The following is a 13848-nucleotide window of genomic DNA, read 5'->3' on the forward strand; positions in this document are numbered from 1 at the left end:
ATTTTGAGTAGGAAATGCTTTCTCCACCATATATAAGAGTTTTAAAATAATTTTCCAATGTGTTCTTCCAGTATTTTAGTAGTTTCATTTTTTACTTGTAAACATTTTATCCATCTATAATTTATCCTGGTATATAATTTTTGATGTAAGTACTACCTTTATTTTTTCCTGATATCCTTTACAAGTATGCCCCAATATAATTTCCTTGACTGCTTTGCAGTGCTACCTTCATTATATACCAAATTCACATGAATATATAGGATTGTTTATGGACCTTCTATATTCTTCCAATGGTCTGCTTATTCAATCTCAGAACCAAACTTTTAAATATTGACATGCTATATTTTTATATCTGACAGGTATTATTTTTATATCTTTAGTATCCCCTTGTTGGTCTTTTTTCATTCATTTTCAGAATTTCCCTCAATGTTCATGCTTATTTATTTTCCCATATGAACTTTGGAGTCACCTTGTCCAGTTAAAAAACTCTCCTGTTATTTTTATTCTTGTTGTATCTAATTTATAAGAAGTTGGTTGAGAATTCACGTTTTCATATAGAATCCTATTATCTAAGAACATTTTGTCTTTCTGTTTGTTCAGATCTTCCTTATGAATATTGTACATTTCTTGTTAAGCTCATTTTTAAATACTTTATCTTGTTTTGCTATTATAAATTATACATTTTCTTCCCTTATGTTTTCTAACTGGTAGTTGTTGGTATATAAGAAAGCTATTGATATCATAATATTAATTTTATATAGTTATTTTACTGTATTATCTCATTGATTGTAGTATATTTTCATTTAATTATCCTGGGTTTTCTATGTATACCATCATATTATTTGCCAATAGTAATTGTTTTGCCTCATCCTTTCCAATTTTTTTACCTCTAATTTCTGCCTCTAATTTCATTTTGGATAGCACAACTAGTACAATCTAAGGTATCCTTATCTTATTTCTGCCTTTAGTGGAAATACACAAAAGGTTTCATTGTGCAAATGGTCTTCTAGTTGTTTTAAAATAGAATTACTTTTCTTTAACCTTCTTAGAGATGTATCTCTTGTAGAAAGAGTAGAATATTAAACTTTTTTAAAAAAGCAAGGTATGGTATTCAGAATAATACCCACCCCCTAAAGGTGTCTTTGACCTAATCCCCAGAACCTGTGAATAGTTAGATTACATAGACAAGTGAAATTAAGATTGCAGAAGGAATTGAAGTTACTAATTAGCTGTTCTTAAACCAAGGAGGTTATTCTGGATTGTGTGGGTGGCCCCAGCGTACTCATGAGGGGGGAAAAAGACTGAAGAGTCAGTGTCAGAGTGAGTTATGTTAGAAAGACTCATTCAGTCATTGCTGGTTTTGAAGATTTAAGATGGCCAAGAGCTGAGGAATGCTGGTAGCTCTAGAAGCTGGGAAAAGACAGGAAATTTATTCTCCCCGCAAAACCTTCAGGGGAGAAGTATCAGTTTTGCCACTGAAACATTTGTCATACTTCTGACTTCCAGAGCAGTAAGGTGGTGTTATTTTAAGCTGCAAAGTTTGTAGTAATTTGTAATAACAGTGTAGGAAACTATATACCAGGTAACCTTTTCTCAAAATGAACTTTTCACAGGAGCCCCACATGAAACATAAAAACAGAGCTGCACTGATTGAAGGAGGGCTGTGACACAGTCATGAAGGAATGTCCAATGGAACATCTAGGGGTGTGAATTGAATAGTTTGGAAACCACTTTTATAAAGTAGAATGTCACAGTTTAATAAAAGCTATTTAAAGTTTCAGCCAGTGGGATACTAGCTATATATTCCACTGAAATGCCCGCCTTTTGTAGCAAAATAAATTTTTATGTATTTCATTTTAAAGAAACAAATTAATAAAAAGATAGACAAGACTTTATATTTTAAGCACTGCAGTTGCAACTAGAAAGGGGTAAATAGATGAACACATGTGGGCAGCCTCTTTTTGCATGGAATCTAGCAGAAACTAGGAGGAATAGTAATGATTGTTTCTTGTTACTTCTTAAGCTCTGCCAGTAGATAGTGCCTATAAAACAAAGAAGAGGTTTAAAACAAACAAACAAAAACCCCCTGAAGAATAATACACTTTTGGGCTCAGGGATGGTGCTACTTATTATCAGCATGGCAAACAGATTAACATAATGTAGAAACTGCCCAGATTACTTTCAGCACTTACTTTGTTTATGCATAAATGATTTGAGGGATATCTACCCCACTACTTCATTTTTGTTTTCTTGCATAATTCATAATTAAATTCATAGGTATAAAGTTTCATCTACATATCAGCAGTTTCCTTATCAATAAATAAAGGCCTTTAGTATTTTTATCACATAATAACTTATCTCAGTGCTTTCAGTTTCAATAATAAATGCTTCTTCCTTAGGTATGTAAATTCCCATTAATTTTCACCAAGGTTCATAAAAATTTAATTCTCTCCTTTTACATTCTAAAATTTGTTATTTGAGAGTTATTTGGAGGGAAAAAGAACTAAGTATATTGTATTTTTCAGGGTGGTGATGGAATTCCAGGGCCACCAGGACCAAAAGGAATCAGAGTAAGTGATATTTGTATATCAATGTGTTGTTGGTCAAAACAGAGGAAAAGCCAATGAAGTATTACAAGACAAAAGGAGAAAGCTCTCATATTGAAATACAAAAAAATGTAGTCTTTAAAAAGTTAAATGTAAGAGTTATCTTTACATATCCAGATGTCTATATAAACTAATGTAAGAAGATTTTTAAGTAGTTCATGGTTAAAAAATTACATGATAAATTCTAACAACTTGCCAATTTATTAAAAATATATATCATACAAGTGGTCTAAACCAGAACTTCCCAATCACTGTGATCATCTCAGTCCTTTGGGTTCAGGAGGCTGGACCCTCAGGCTGTGTTTACCCTCCCAGTGTACCATGGACACATACTATAATTTTCTTTGTGTATCTTGAAGAGGATAAGTTAGGGGTGCAATAGTTTAAACCACTCTTAAAGGGTAACTACTTTTGAAAGAATGTAACATTTCCTTAACTCTAGAATGATTGAGTTTACAAGTTGTGATGTTCTGGAAATCAGGATGTCTCTCAAATTTGAAGTGTGCATTTAGTGTAATTTTTCTGACAAGCTTTTAAGGGAACATATTTTTCAATGTGTTCTGGAATTGGCAGGTACTAAAGGATAAAAGTAGTACTGGCTTTTGGAAAATCATAATCAATTTTTCAGAGCCTCAGTTTCTTCATTTGTTAAACTAGAGACTCAAACAACACTATATCCAAGGTCCATTTTAACTTTGAAATTCTGTGCTCATAGATTGATGAGGCACCTTAATTTGAGTATAAAATACATGGGTGGTGGTGTAACATGTTTATCTGTGTGACAGAGACAATTGAACATTCTGATCCTTTGATCTCTAGAAATTTAATGGCTGTACACATTTTCTGTGAACTTTAAAACATTCTGTTTACTGCTTTCTGCAGAAAATTGTACTTGAACAATTAAAATAAATAAATTAAAAAACATTTTGTATTAAAATTTTTAGCAACAACTAGTTTGACTTGTGTGCTCTTTATGACTAGTGTGGGTAGGGTACTGGAAAAGCAGGGAAGAAACTCAAAATCCTTAGTTTATTTTATCAGACATATTTCTGTATTTTTCTGTAATAAATGCATATCAATATACTATTAAAGCTCTTCATAAAAATCATAACATTACCTTATATTAACATTGGCTATTGTTAACTATGTCCTAAGCACTGTTGAGGGAAAAAAAAGGACTGTCCATTCTATCAATTCCAATTTCCAAGTGTTGGGGAGTGCCTGAATAGCCCATGTCCCTCAACTAGAACTCCAGAAGTGCTTAGAACTAGGTAGCCTGATAGTTCCTGTATCCTCAGGTGTCAGTTCATAGGCAACTTTTGACATGCAAATTGTATGATGTATTATTTATGGAAAGTTTAAGCATATACAAATATAAGGAGACTATAGTACAATAAACCACATTCCTCCCAGTGTATCTCTCTAATAATCACTCTACTATTATGATACTTAAAAATTAGTAATGATTTTTCAGTGTACTTTAAGACTCAGTCCATATTCAGATTTCCTCAATTGTCTCAAAGATGTCTTTTTATAATTGATTTGTTTGAATCAGTATTGAAGTAAGTTACACATATTACATTTCATTGCTATTTTCCTTAAGCTTCTTTTATTATGCCATTGGAGAAACTGAGTCATTTGTATTGTACTATGGTCCACATTCTTAAACAGGCTGATTGTTTACTCATGATGTCATTTAAATGGTTCCTCTGTTCCCTCATACTTCCTGCAAATTAGAGGTTGCCTTGGAAGAGGCACTAGAGAACTTTCTGGGGATTCAGAATGTGCTATACACTTAAGATTTGTGCATTTTACAGTATGTACATTATACTGTAAAAAATTTTAAAGAAAATAGAAAAAGAACCAAAAATGTACCAATGAAAAAGATCCTGCTGTGTTTGTAACCATCAAGTGGATGACTCAAAACATATCTACGAAGGATTTATGTACTAATCACTTTAATAAAATTGTGTGGCTTGTGGGGGGAAAAACACTTTATATGTATTGCTGTGTACTTACTACTGATTACATCTTGTGGCCCAAATATGGGCTCTCTTTTTGATGTTAGGTTTGATCAGTGGTCTCAGGATTATGAGCCTGATTCTGCCTTCAAAAATTTCCCCTTCAGCTTTCACGTAATGGTTTAGCATCCATTGATGATCATCACCTAGATCCTTTTTTTTTATTTAGAATTGCAAACTGATGATTTTTAAAATTCTATTAATCTTTCATTTATTAGCTAGAATTCTAACTTATCAGCTGGAATTCTAGTAGGGTAATGAGTTGGTACAACAGCAACTTCAAGTGATGATCAAGGAAGGATTTTTATTATTGTTGTTGTTGTTATCCTTACAAACACATGGAATTTACTGGTTTCAATCAATTATACTCATTATTCTTTTTGAAGCCCAAATTATCCCATCTTAAATCTGTACGTGCCCCTTCAAGTTGGTCCCTGTCCTGTATGCTTTTGACAAAATACTATTGATCTTTGATAACTCCCTTGCTTTCTGATATAAGACCCTTTAGGCTTATTTTGTACACTTCCTTTTCAGATCTGTAATTGACAATGTTTCTGACTCCAGGGTTTTTTTAGTGAGAAATGTGAATGTTAGTCTCAATGTTACGGGTTTTCATTGCTATTGGATTTGTCATTGTTTTGACCTCTTTTTAGTGGACAGGGTTAGGAAATATGTATTGTTAAGAGGAAAAAATATCATGCATTCACATTACTTCCAACTGAAATTTAAAATGAAATTTTGTATACTTATTCTTTCTTCCTGCCACCTCTCTCTCCCTAAGGTGAAAAACTTCATTTCAAATGACATTAATATAATTTATTATTTCCTTTAACCTACAATATACCTATCTTGTTTTCAAAAGAGCAGTTGACAAATTAACAAAATAACAATTTCAACTTTAATAATAGTAATATAATTCTTTGCCATTAATTATTTCTTTGCTTTTCTCTTTTCTTCTTTGAATTGACTAATTTCACAAGGAATTGTAGTTAAAATACAACATCTGTCCTGAAAAAGTCCAACCATTACTAATATAATGAGAATGGTTGTGCAACATCAATGTAACATGGCAGCCAAGGAAAGTGCACTGGAATGTACATGCATGAACAATGACAACTTCACTGTACTAATCGGTGGGCACAGTAGACACCACCAAGTAAGCATGTGTACTGCATGGCTGTCATATTAAAAATGACTGAGCAAATAGAGCAACAAATCTGCATCAGATTTTGCCTTAAGCTCAAACATTCCTCTGCAGAAACTATTCAAGATGATTCAGAAGGCCACAGCTATGGGCACCTGGTGACTGGTAGGTTCATCATGAAAACAGGCCTGCTCATGCTTCACATCTCATGCAGAGCTGTTTGGCAAAACATCAAATCACCCAGGTGACTCAGTCTCCCTACAGCCTTGATTTGGAACCCTGCAACTTCTGGCTTTTCCCAAAATTAAAATCACCTTTGAAAGGGAAGAGATTTTTTAGACTGTTGATGAGACTCAGGAAAATACGACAGGGCAGCTGATGGCAAATGGGAGAACTGTGTGAGGTCCTAAAGTGCCTACTTGGAAGGGGCCTGAGGTGTCACTATCCTATGTACAATTTTTCTTTTATCTTGTATTCTCTTCAATAAACGTCTCTATTTTTCTTTTTTTTTAAAGATTTTATTTATTTATCTTAGATGGGAAGGGAAGGAGAGAGAGAGAGAAAAATATCAATGTATGGTTGCTTCTCATACATCCCCTGTCGGGAACCAGGAACTGGGAACTGGCAACTGGCCTGCAACCCAGGCATATGCCCTGACTGGGAATCGAACCGCGATCGTGTGGTTCGCAGGCCCGCGCTCAATCCACTGAGCTACACCAGACAGGGCTATTTTTCATATTATATGGCTGGATACCTTCTGGACAGGCCTTGTATGCTGTTTTAAAGGCACTTGAAGTAATTCTTTTCTCTATATGAGTATGTCAGAAAATTGATATACATTAAGTCCATTGGTTCTTTGTTTTCAACTTTTAATGATTTCCTTTTTACTGCTTTTTAATTTTAATTTTTAATACACTTATGTTGTTTTATAAGGTATACTCAGAAATGTTCATCATCCATCCTTGCCATCTCCCTATTTTGTTTTCTCCTTTACCCCAGAAGTAACCATTTTATCATTATCTTTATCATTTTTGTTTATTTTTTCATCGCTAAGGATCACTGCCATTTTTATACCATGTTAGCATATTATATACTCCTCTTACGCTTTGCTTCTTTTATTTAACATTATATGCTGGAGACCACAACATATTTCAATGTATGGAAATCTTCCCTCATTTTTTCTAACAGCTGCATGATTTTACATTATGTAGATTTACCATAATTTATTTAGGCATGTCTCTATTGTTCCTAATCTTTAGCTGCAACTCCAGTTCTATGGTCATTTCTAAAATTCAGCTATAATAATGCTGCAATGAATAACCTTGAATTTCATATTTTGTTTAATAATTTCTAGTGTACATTCGGAGTAAATCCTTAGAAATGAACTGCTTCAAAGGGTAAATATATGTGTAGTTTTACTAGATACGTCCAAATTTATCTCCATGGCATTTGAATCCTGTTAGCATTATATTAGAGTACCATTTCCTTGTACACTTACCTACAAAGAATATTGTCAAACTTGTATTTTATCTAATTTTGACAGGGAAATTCATTGAAGGATTTTTTTTTTTGGTGATCACACTGATATTCTCTGAAGCAGATATATTTGCCTTTTGTCCATCCCTTGATAAGTTCAATATTCATCACAAACCTGGGAGACTCACTTTATCTTTTAGAAAAGACATTTCATCTACTAATTTGCCTGCTTTTAATAAGTACAATGAAGACAATTCTTCCTCAAATAGTACTTTATTTTATAGTTTTCTATAGAGACTTATAACATGTATAGAGATTTTTTCTGATTAAGAGAATAGTGAGTAGTAATCAATGAGACACATTTTGTCCACTGCATTTCTATATGCAATTTTTATAATTTCCTTAGGTAGGATATTATTTTATTCTTACTAATTCTTATTTGGTTCAATGAATTTATTTCTTCTCATAGGGTCCTCCTGGACTTCCTGGATTTCCAGGGACACCAGGTCTTCCAGTAAGTAGATTTGGCTTCTTATTTTTTAAAAGATTTTATTTATTTTAGACATAGGGGGAGGGAGGGAGAAAGAAAGGGAGAGAAACGTTAGTGTGTGGTTGTGTCTTGCATATCCCCCCACGAGGGACCTGGCCCACAACCCAGGCATGTGCCCTGACTGGGGATTGAACTGGTGACCCTTTGGTTCACAGGCTGGCACTCAATCCACTGAGCCATACCAGCCAGGGCAATGGCTTTTTATTTTTAAGTCCCTTAAAAAGTAATCTAAGATTTCCTGTTTTTATGGCTGAGTAGTATTGCATTGTGTAAAAGTATCACAGCTTTTTTTATCGCCTCATTTATTGATGGATACTTGGGCTGCCTCCAAATTTTGGCTATTGTTAATATCACTGCAATGAATATAGGGGTGCCTAAATTCTTTTGGATCAATGTTTTAGGTTTTTTTGTATATTTTCCCAGAAGTGAATTCCGTGGGTCCTAAGGCAGTTCCATTTTTAATTTTTTTGAGTAAATGTTGTAGTGTTTTTCACAGTGGCTGCACTAATCTGAATTTCAGGAAACATTGCATGAGGGTTCCCTATTCTTTACATCATGGCCAACTAAGCCAGTAAGAGAAAGACAAATATCATATGATTTTACTTATATGAGGAATTGAATGAACAAAATAAACAAACATACAAAATAGAAACAGACTGAAGATACAAAGAATAGACTGATAGCTATCAGAGGGGAGGGGCTTTAGGGGCTGGGTAAAATAGGTAGAAGAGGGTAAAAGAAGAGAAATGGTGTTGGAAGGAGACTAGATTTGGGGTGGTGAACACAACAGAGTATACAAATGATGTATTATAGAATTGTATACTTGAAACCTATATAATTTTTATTAACCACTGTAACCCCAATAAATTCTATAAAATATTTTTTAAAGTAATGTAAGAACTTTTATATATGCTTTATATCTCTTTTCAAAGGGAATGCCAGGCCATGATGGGGCACCGGGAACTCAAGGTACCCCTGGATGCAATGGAACCAAGGTGAGATCTCACCTTAAGTTTATGCAATGTGCTTGATAATAATAGATTTAAAAAACTAAATCAGTATGAGCAATGTTGCAGAAGAGACTGAAGCAAGTAGCTTCATGTCTGAGGCATGGAAATATTAACATGAGTTAACATTTTTAATATAGTAAAACATCAATAATGCTTTGAGTATGTTTAAGAAGCTGGGATATTGCATTGGGTTGAAGATTACTTACCAAGTCCTTTTTTTTACTTTAGTGTAAAGTAGGATGAGAGTTAAAAAGGAATTAGGATATATATGTTTTAAGTGTTATACCAGTTGTCAAAGTAATACATATGAATGCCATTTATTAGCTTTACTTCTTTTAAAAACTAGGTATAATTTGAGTTTTCAAATATTTCATATTTTAAAATGTTTTCCTTGTTTAATGACATCTTTAAGGAAAATATTCTAAAAATCTATATGTAATACAGTACATTCATTTTAACTATAAACTATTAGTATGAAACATGAAACTTTGCTCCATCAGTGAAAATAATCAATTTAACAATTTAAAAAGGAAAAGAATAGAGTCAACTGCTTGAATAACAATAAAAAGAAAAAGAAAACATTACATGTGACAAACATCTTTTCCTGACCCGCTGTTCTCGTTTTGAGTTATAACTACATTTAATATAAAGTGATAGTAAGACAAAAATGAGGAAAATTTACTCTTTTTAAAGATTACATATTATAGCCTTACATACTTTATTCCTTCAGTTTTATTCTTTTCCTATATGTTAATATAGCAGTTATTATTTTTGTATATTCTTTTAGTATTTTCCATTTTGCACTTAATGTTCTTTGAAATTATTCATGAAATACCCTAGATTTTTCTAACTAATGGCATGTGTTAGATTTTATATTAGGACATGTATTTTGAAAAACTTGAATAAAATATTTTATATTATAAAAACTATATTTTGTGATATTTATTGTAGTATATACTTAAAAGCAATAAAATTATTCTTACATGCAGTATTTCTCCAGATCAATGTGACCCTTGCCAACAAGATGATGATGATAATAACAATAGTAATAAACTATTAGATTTGTGAAGCTTACTTGTGATCTTTGTTTCAGCTAGGGCAGCCTTACATGGACAGGACCAATGTGGAGCTAACATGACAAATATCATGTTAAAAGTGGGTCACAATGCATTCTTGTGCCTATTCTAGTTATTTAACAATTTAAAAGGAAAAAGAAAATATTACATATGAGAAACATTTTTTCCTGACCCACTTTTCTTGTCTTTAGTCATGCCTTGAACAGCAAACAGACCACTGGCCAAACTCTTAAATTTGAAAACAAATCATCACCTATAATGAGCATAGTATTCTATATGATTAGAGGGATAGTTTTCTTTCTTTTTGTAAAACAGAACCTTAGCAGATTGCATAGTAAGCTTGTGTCTGAGGCCTACAATTATATGAGCAACAGATTTCTTTAAAAAATTCATTATGTATACCTTTATTTTTTAAAGATTTTATTTGTTTATTTTTAGAGAGAGGGAAAGGGAAGGAAAAAGAGAGGGAAAGAAACATCAGTGTGTGGTTGCCTCTCATGCACCCTGCTGGGGACCTGGCCCACAACCCAGACATATGCCCTGACTAGGAATTGAACTAGCGACCCTTTAGTTCGCAGGCCTGTGCTCAATCCACTGAGCTACACTAGCCAGGGCTACTATGTATACCTTTAGATAAAAAGTTTTTTTAATGTTTCTTACTGTGTAACTAATAGAGAAACCCCAGACGTGGAACCAGAATATATGGGTTCTTTTGTTTTCTGTCTTCTGAACTTGATGTCAAGACCACTTCCCTTCTCTCTGGACCTACCTTTTCCATATGTACAAAATGGTGGAGGGGTATTGGACAATAACTAAAGTCACTCAGATGTAATAATTTTACTCTTTTAGACCTCTGGTAAGGATGTTTCTAGGATTACTATGGCATATAGATATTTGAAAGGAGGTTGCATTAGGGTTTTTCTACAGCAATTTTAGCTTTTGTTTTCTAAACCAAATGTCCATATTAGTACTTTACAATAGTGAGTAGGAACAAATGGGTATTTAGGAAACCTAATGACCTGCAATTGTTAGAACTATAGCTATTATTGTCTTCTTGGCAATATTAGTGGCATTCTTTCTTACCATCTTTTCCTCCTAGCAAAAAAATGATTTAAAATAGTTTATAATAAAATAGAAAATTAATAAAGCAGTTAGAATAAGAATCTATATAATACATGTGCAGGAAACTGGGACAAATTATTAACTATTAAATGTGATCATGGTCAGGAATCTGTGATGTGATTGTATCAGAATGAATTTGTCAGAAGTAAATGACTGAGATAGATTTTTTGTTTCTATTTCTTTTACTATATTTTATTTTTAGTGTGTATTTTCTTAAAGATTTTATTTATTTTTAGACAGAGAAGCATCCATGTGTGAGAGAAACATCAATTGGTTGCCTCTCGCACACCCCCCACTGGGGACCTGGCCCGTACCCAGACATGTGCCCCGACTGGAAATTGAACCAGTGACCTTTTGGGGTGAAGGACAGCACTCAATCCACTGAGCCACTGCATCCAGGCCTTTGTTTTAAAATTTATGATTTGATTGATGAGTAGAGATAAAAGTGTCTTAGAAGTTTGATATGGTATGGATAGTTAATGAAGTAATTGGAAAATGAAGGCTAATGAATTTTTAGCAATCTGTCAGGTTTCAGAATGGCTTTTACAGAAATGTTTTCAATAAATCATTGTTCATTGGTATAATTATGCTTTGTTTCTTGCTCTTCCATGCTCTTTCTTTTTAACTCTTTCTAGGGAGAACGTGGATTTCCAGGCAGTCCCGGTTTTCCTGGTTTACAGGGTCCTCCAGTAAGTTATAAAAGTTGGGATTATAATGAACATAGGAGTTGACAGATGAAGCAGAAGTGTAAAAAAGTGAGCTCAATGCATTCATGTAGAACAAAGTAGTACATTTTAAAGTAGTAAAGTAGAAAATGATTTTTCTGAAAAAGAAGTTTGTAGTATAGCCCTGTGCTAGGTAAAAGCAAGGATTCCATGTTGTTTAATACAGAGAAGGGCAAAAGTAGGTTTACAGTTGTGAGTATGTTCAACACAGAGTTTATTTTGGTATTATTATTTATTATTATTTTCCATACACACAGCTGTAAACCTCATTTTGCCTCACCCTGCATAAATGTCATCTTTAAGTATCCTAACAAAGATTATACTCAGAGTGACCCTACAAAAGTCTATTCAATTTTAACTTTATTTGGAAAGCATTGTATCTCTTTGCTTGCTATGCTCTTGTATTTATATGCATGTATGTATGTATTATATATGTTCATATATAAAAGAATATCTTTTCTTAATAATAGGGACCTCCTGGGATTCCAGGTATGAAGGTAAGCATCTCATGCTGGGAAGGTAAACATTTTTAGTAAAATATTTGGAAAGCCTGCAACTTCAGTGAGATAATGTCTGACTTGTCTTAAAATGGGTGCAGTTGCACACTTACAAGATCTCCTTAAGTCATCTCTTTTGTTCCTATAGCTTTTAGTAACCACTGTGGGCTCATACACTTGCAAATGTGTATATCATATGCACATGTCTTTTCTGAAACCTGTCCTCATTGCATTTTGATACAGTTAACCACCTGCTCTCTGTAGAAACACTTTCCCCCTGTATTTTGTGACACTACACTTCCCTGATTCTTCCCCTGCATCTCTGGTCATTCTGCAGTCTTGCATGCAAGCTGATACTATTCTATCCAGCAGGTATTAGGGCACAGTTTGACTCTTCTCTTCTATGCCTAGAAATATTATTAATGCTCACAGTATTGATTATCATTTAGTTATTGAATAGCAACATTTTTATCTCTAAAACAAATTTTTCTTTTAACCTAGATGTCTCCCTGATAACTTGATTCAGATATTTCCCAGACATTCAAATTAACATGTTCAAAGTTAACCCAGAACCCCAAATAAAACTGTTCTTCCCTCTGGCTTCTCCATTTCTAAAATTTGCATCACTATGTATTATGTATAACATGAGCACCAAACCTGAAAGTGTTTACATATTTTTACTCCTTCACATACATCTACCTCCTTATTCCATTATTTCACTAAATACTGTGACTTTTTCCTATAAAATATATCTTAAATTCACCCATTTCCACTGTCACCACACTAACCACAACATCTCACCTGGACTATTGTAATAGCCCCTTAACCTGTCTGTCTGTCTGTCTGTCTCTGTCTCTTCTTTTTTTGTAGTACCCCTGACCTTTGAAACAGATTAAACTCTACAAAACAGCCAAGAATGATCTTTTTAAAATGTAAATAAAAAATTTAATATTCCTACTTATAAGCCTTCAAGAGTTTCCCATTGCATTTAACACAGTCTACCATTCTTTTCCATGACCTATACAACCTGCATATTCTGGGCCCTGTTTACATTTTCAGGTGTATCTTTAAACCATTTTTCCCTTGGATTACCAGGTACTCCACTCTTCATTACATTGTTGGAATGTTCCAAACTCTTCCCTTTGAGTCTCCTTTCTTTGTACATGCTATTTTCACTACCTGATACTCTTTCTTCAACTTCATCTGGCTGACTCATTATTCTTTAGCTCTCAGCCTGAATGCTACTTTCCCAGATTGCCCTTTTGTGAGTACCCACACTAAATTAATTTCCTTTTCTATTTTTTAATTGAAATATATTTCACATATAACATTGTGTAAACTTAAGGTGTACAATGTGTTAATTTGATATATTTATGTATAATTATCAGTATAACAATAATTAGCACCTCTGCCATGTCACATGAGTATCATTTCTTTCTAATCCTCCACTATTTCTTTAGCGTGTACCATGATGTTTTTCTTTATTGCCCTTAACAGAACATTTGGTCATCTTATTTGTTTTCATATTATGGTCTCCATTTACCCAGTATATTGTTACCACCATGAAAACAGAGGTCTTGTAAATTTATGTTTTTCACTACTGAGTACTCAGGGTTTAACA

General features: G+C 33.4%; 1 protein-coding gene across 1 annotated transcript in view; it reads left to right on the forward strand.

The window, feature by feature from the left end:
• Nucleotides 1-13848, forward strand: part of COL4A5 (collagen type IV alpha 5 chain) — a 340149-nt gene that overhangs the window by 161282 nt on the left and 165019 nt on the right. The window contains exons 4-8 of the mRNA XM_037041949.1: nucleotides 2526-2570; nucleotides 7717-7761; nucleotides 8730-8792; nucleotides 11641-11694; nucleotides 12201-12227. Of these exons, the coding sequence (XP_036897844.1) occupies nucleotides 2526-2570; nucleotides 7717-7761; nucleotides 8730-8792; nucleotides 11641-11694; nucleotides 12201-12227 (234 nt within the window). The remainder of the gene's footprint in view (nucleotides 1-2525; nucleotides 2571-7716; nucleotides 7762-8729; nucleotides 8793-11640; nucleotides 11695-12200; nucleotides 12228-13848) is intronic.

Source organism: Sturnira hondurensis, unplaced genomic scaffold, assembly GCF_014824575.4.
Source record: "Sturnira hondurensis isolate 20B ecotype Veracruz unplaced genomic scaffold, ASM1482457v3 Scaffold0003420, whole genome shotgun sequence".
Classification (NCBI taxonomy): Eukaryota; Metazoa; Chordata; class Mammalia; order Chiroptera; family Phyllostomidae; genus Sturnira; species Sturnira hondurensis.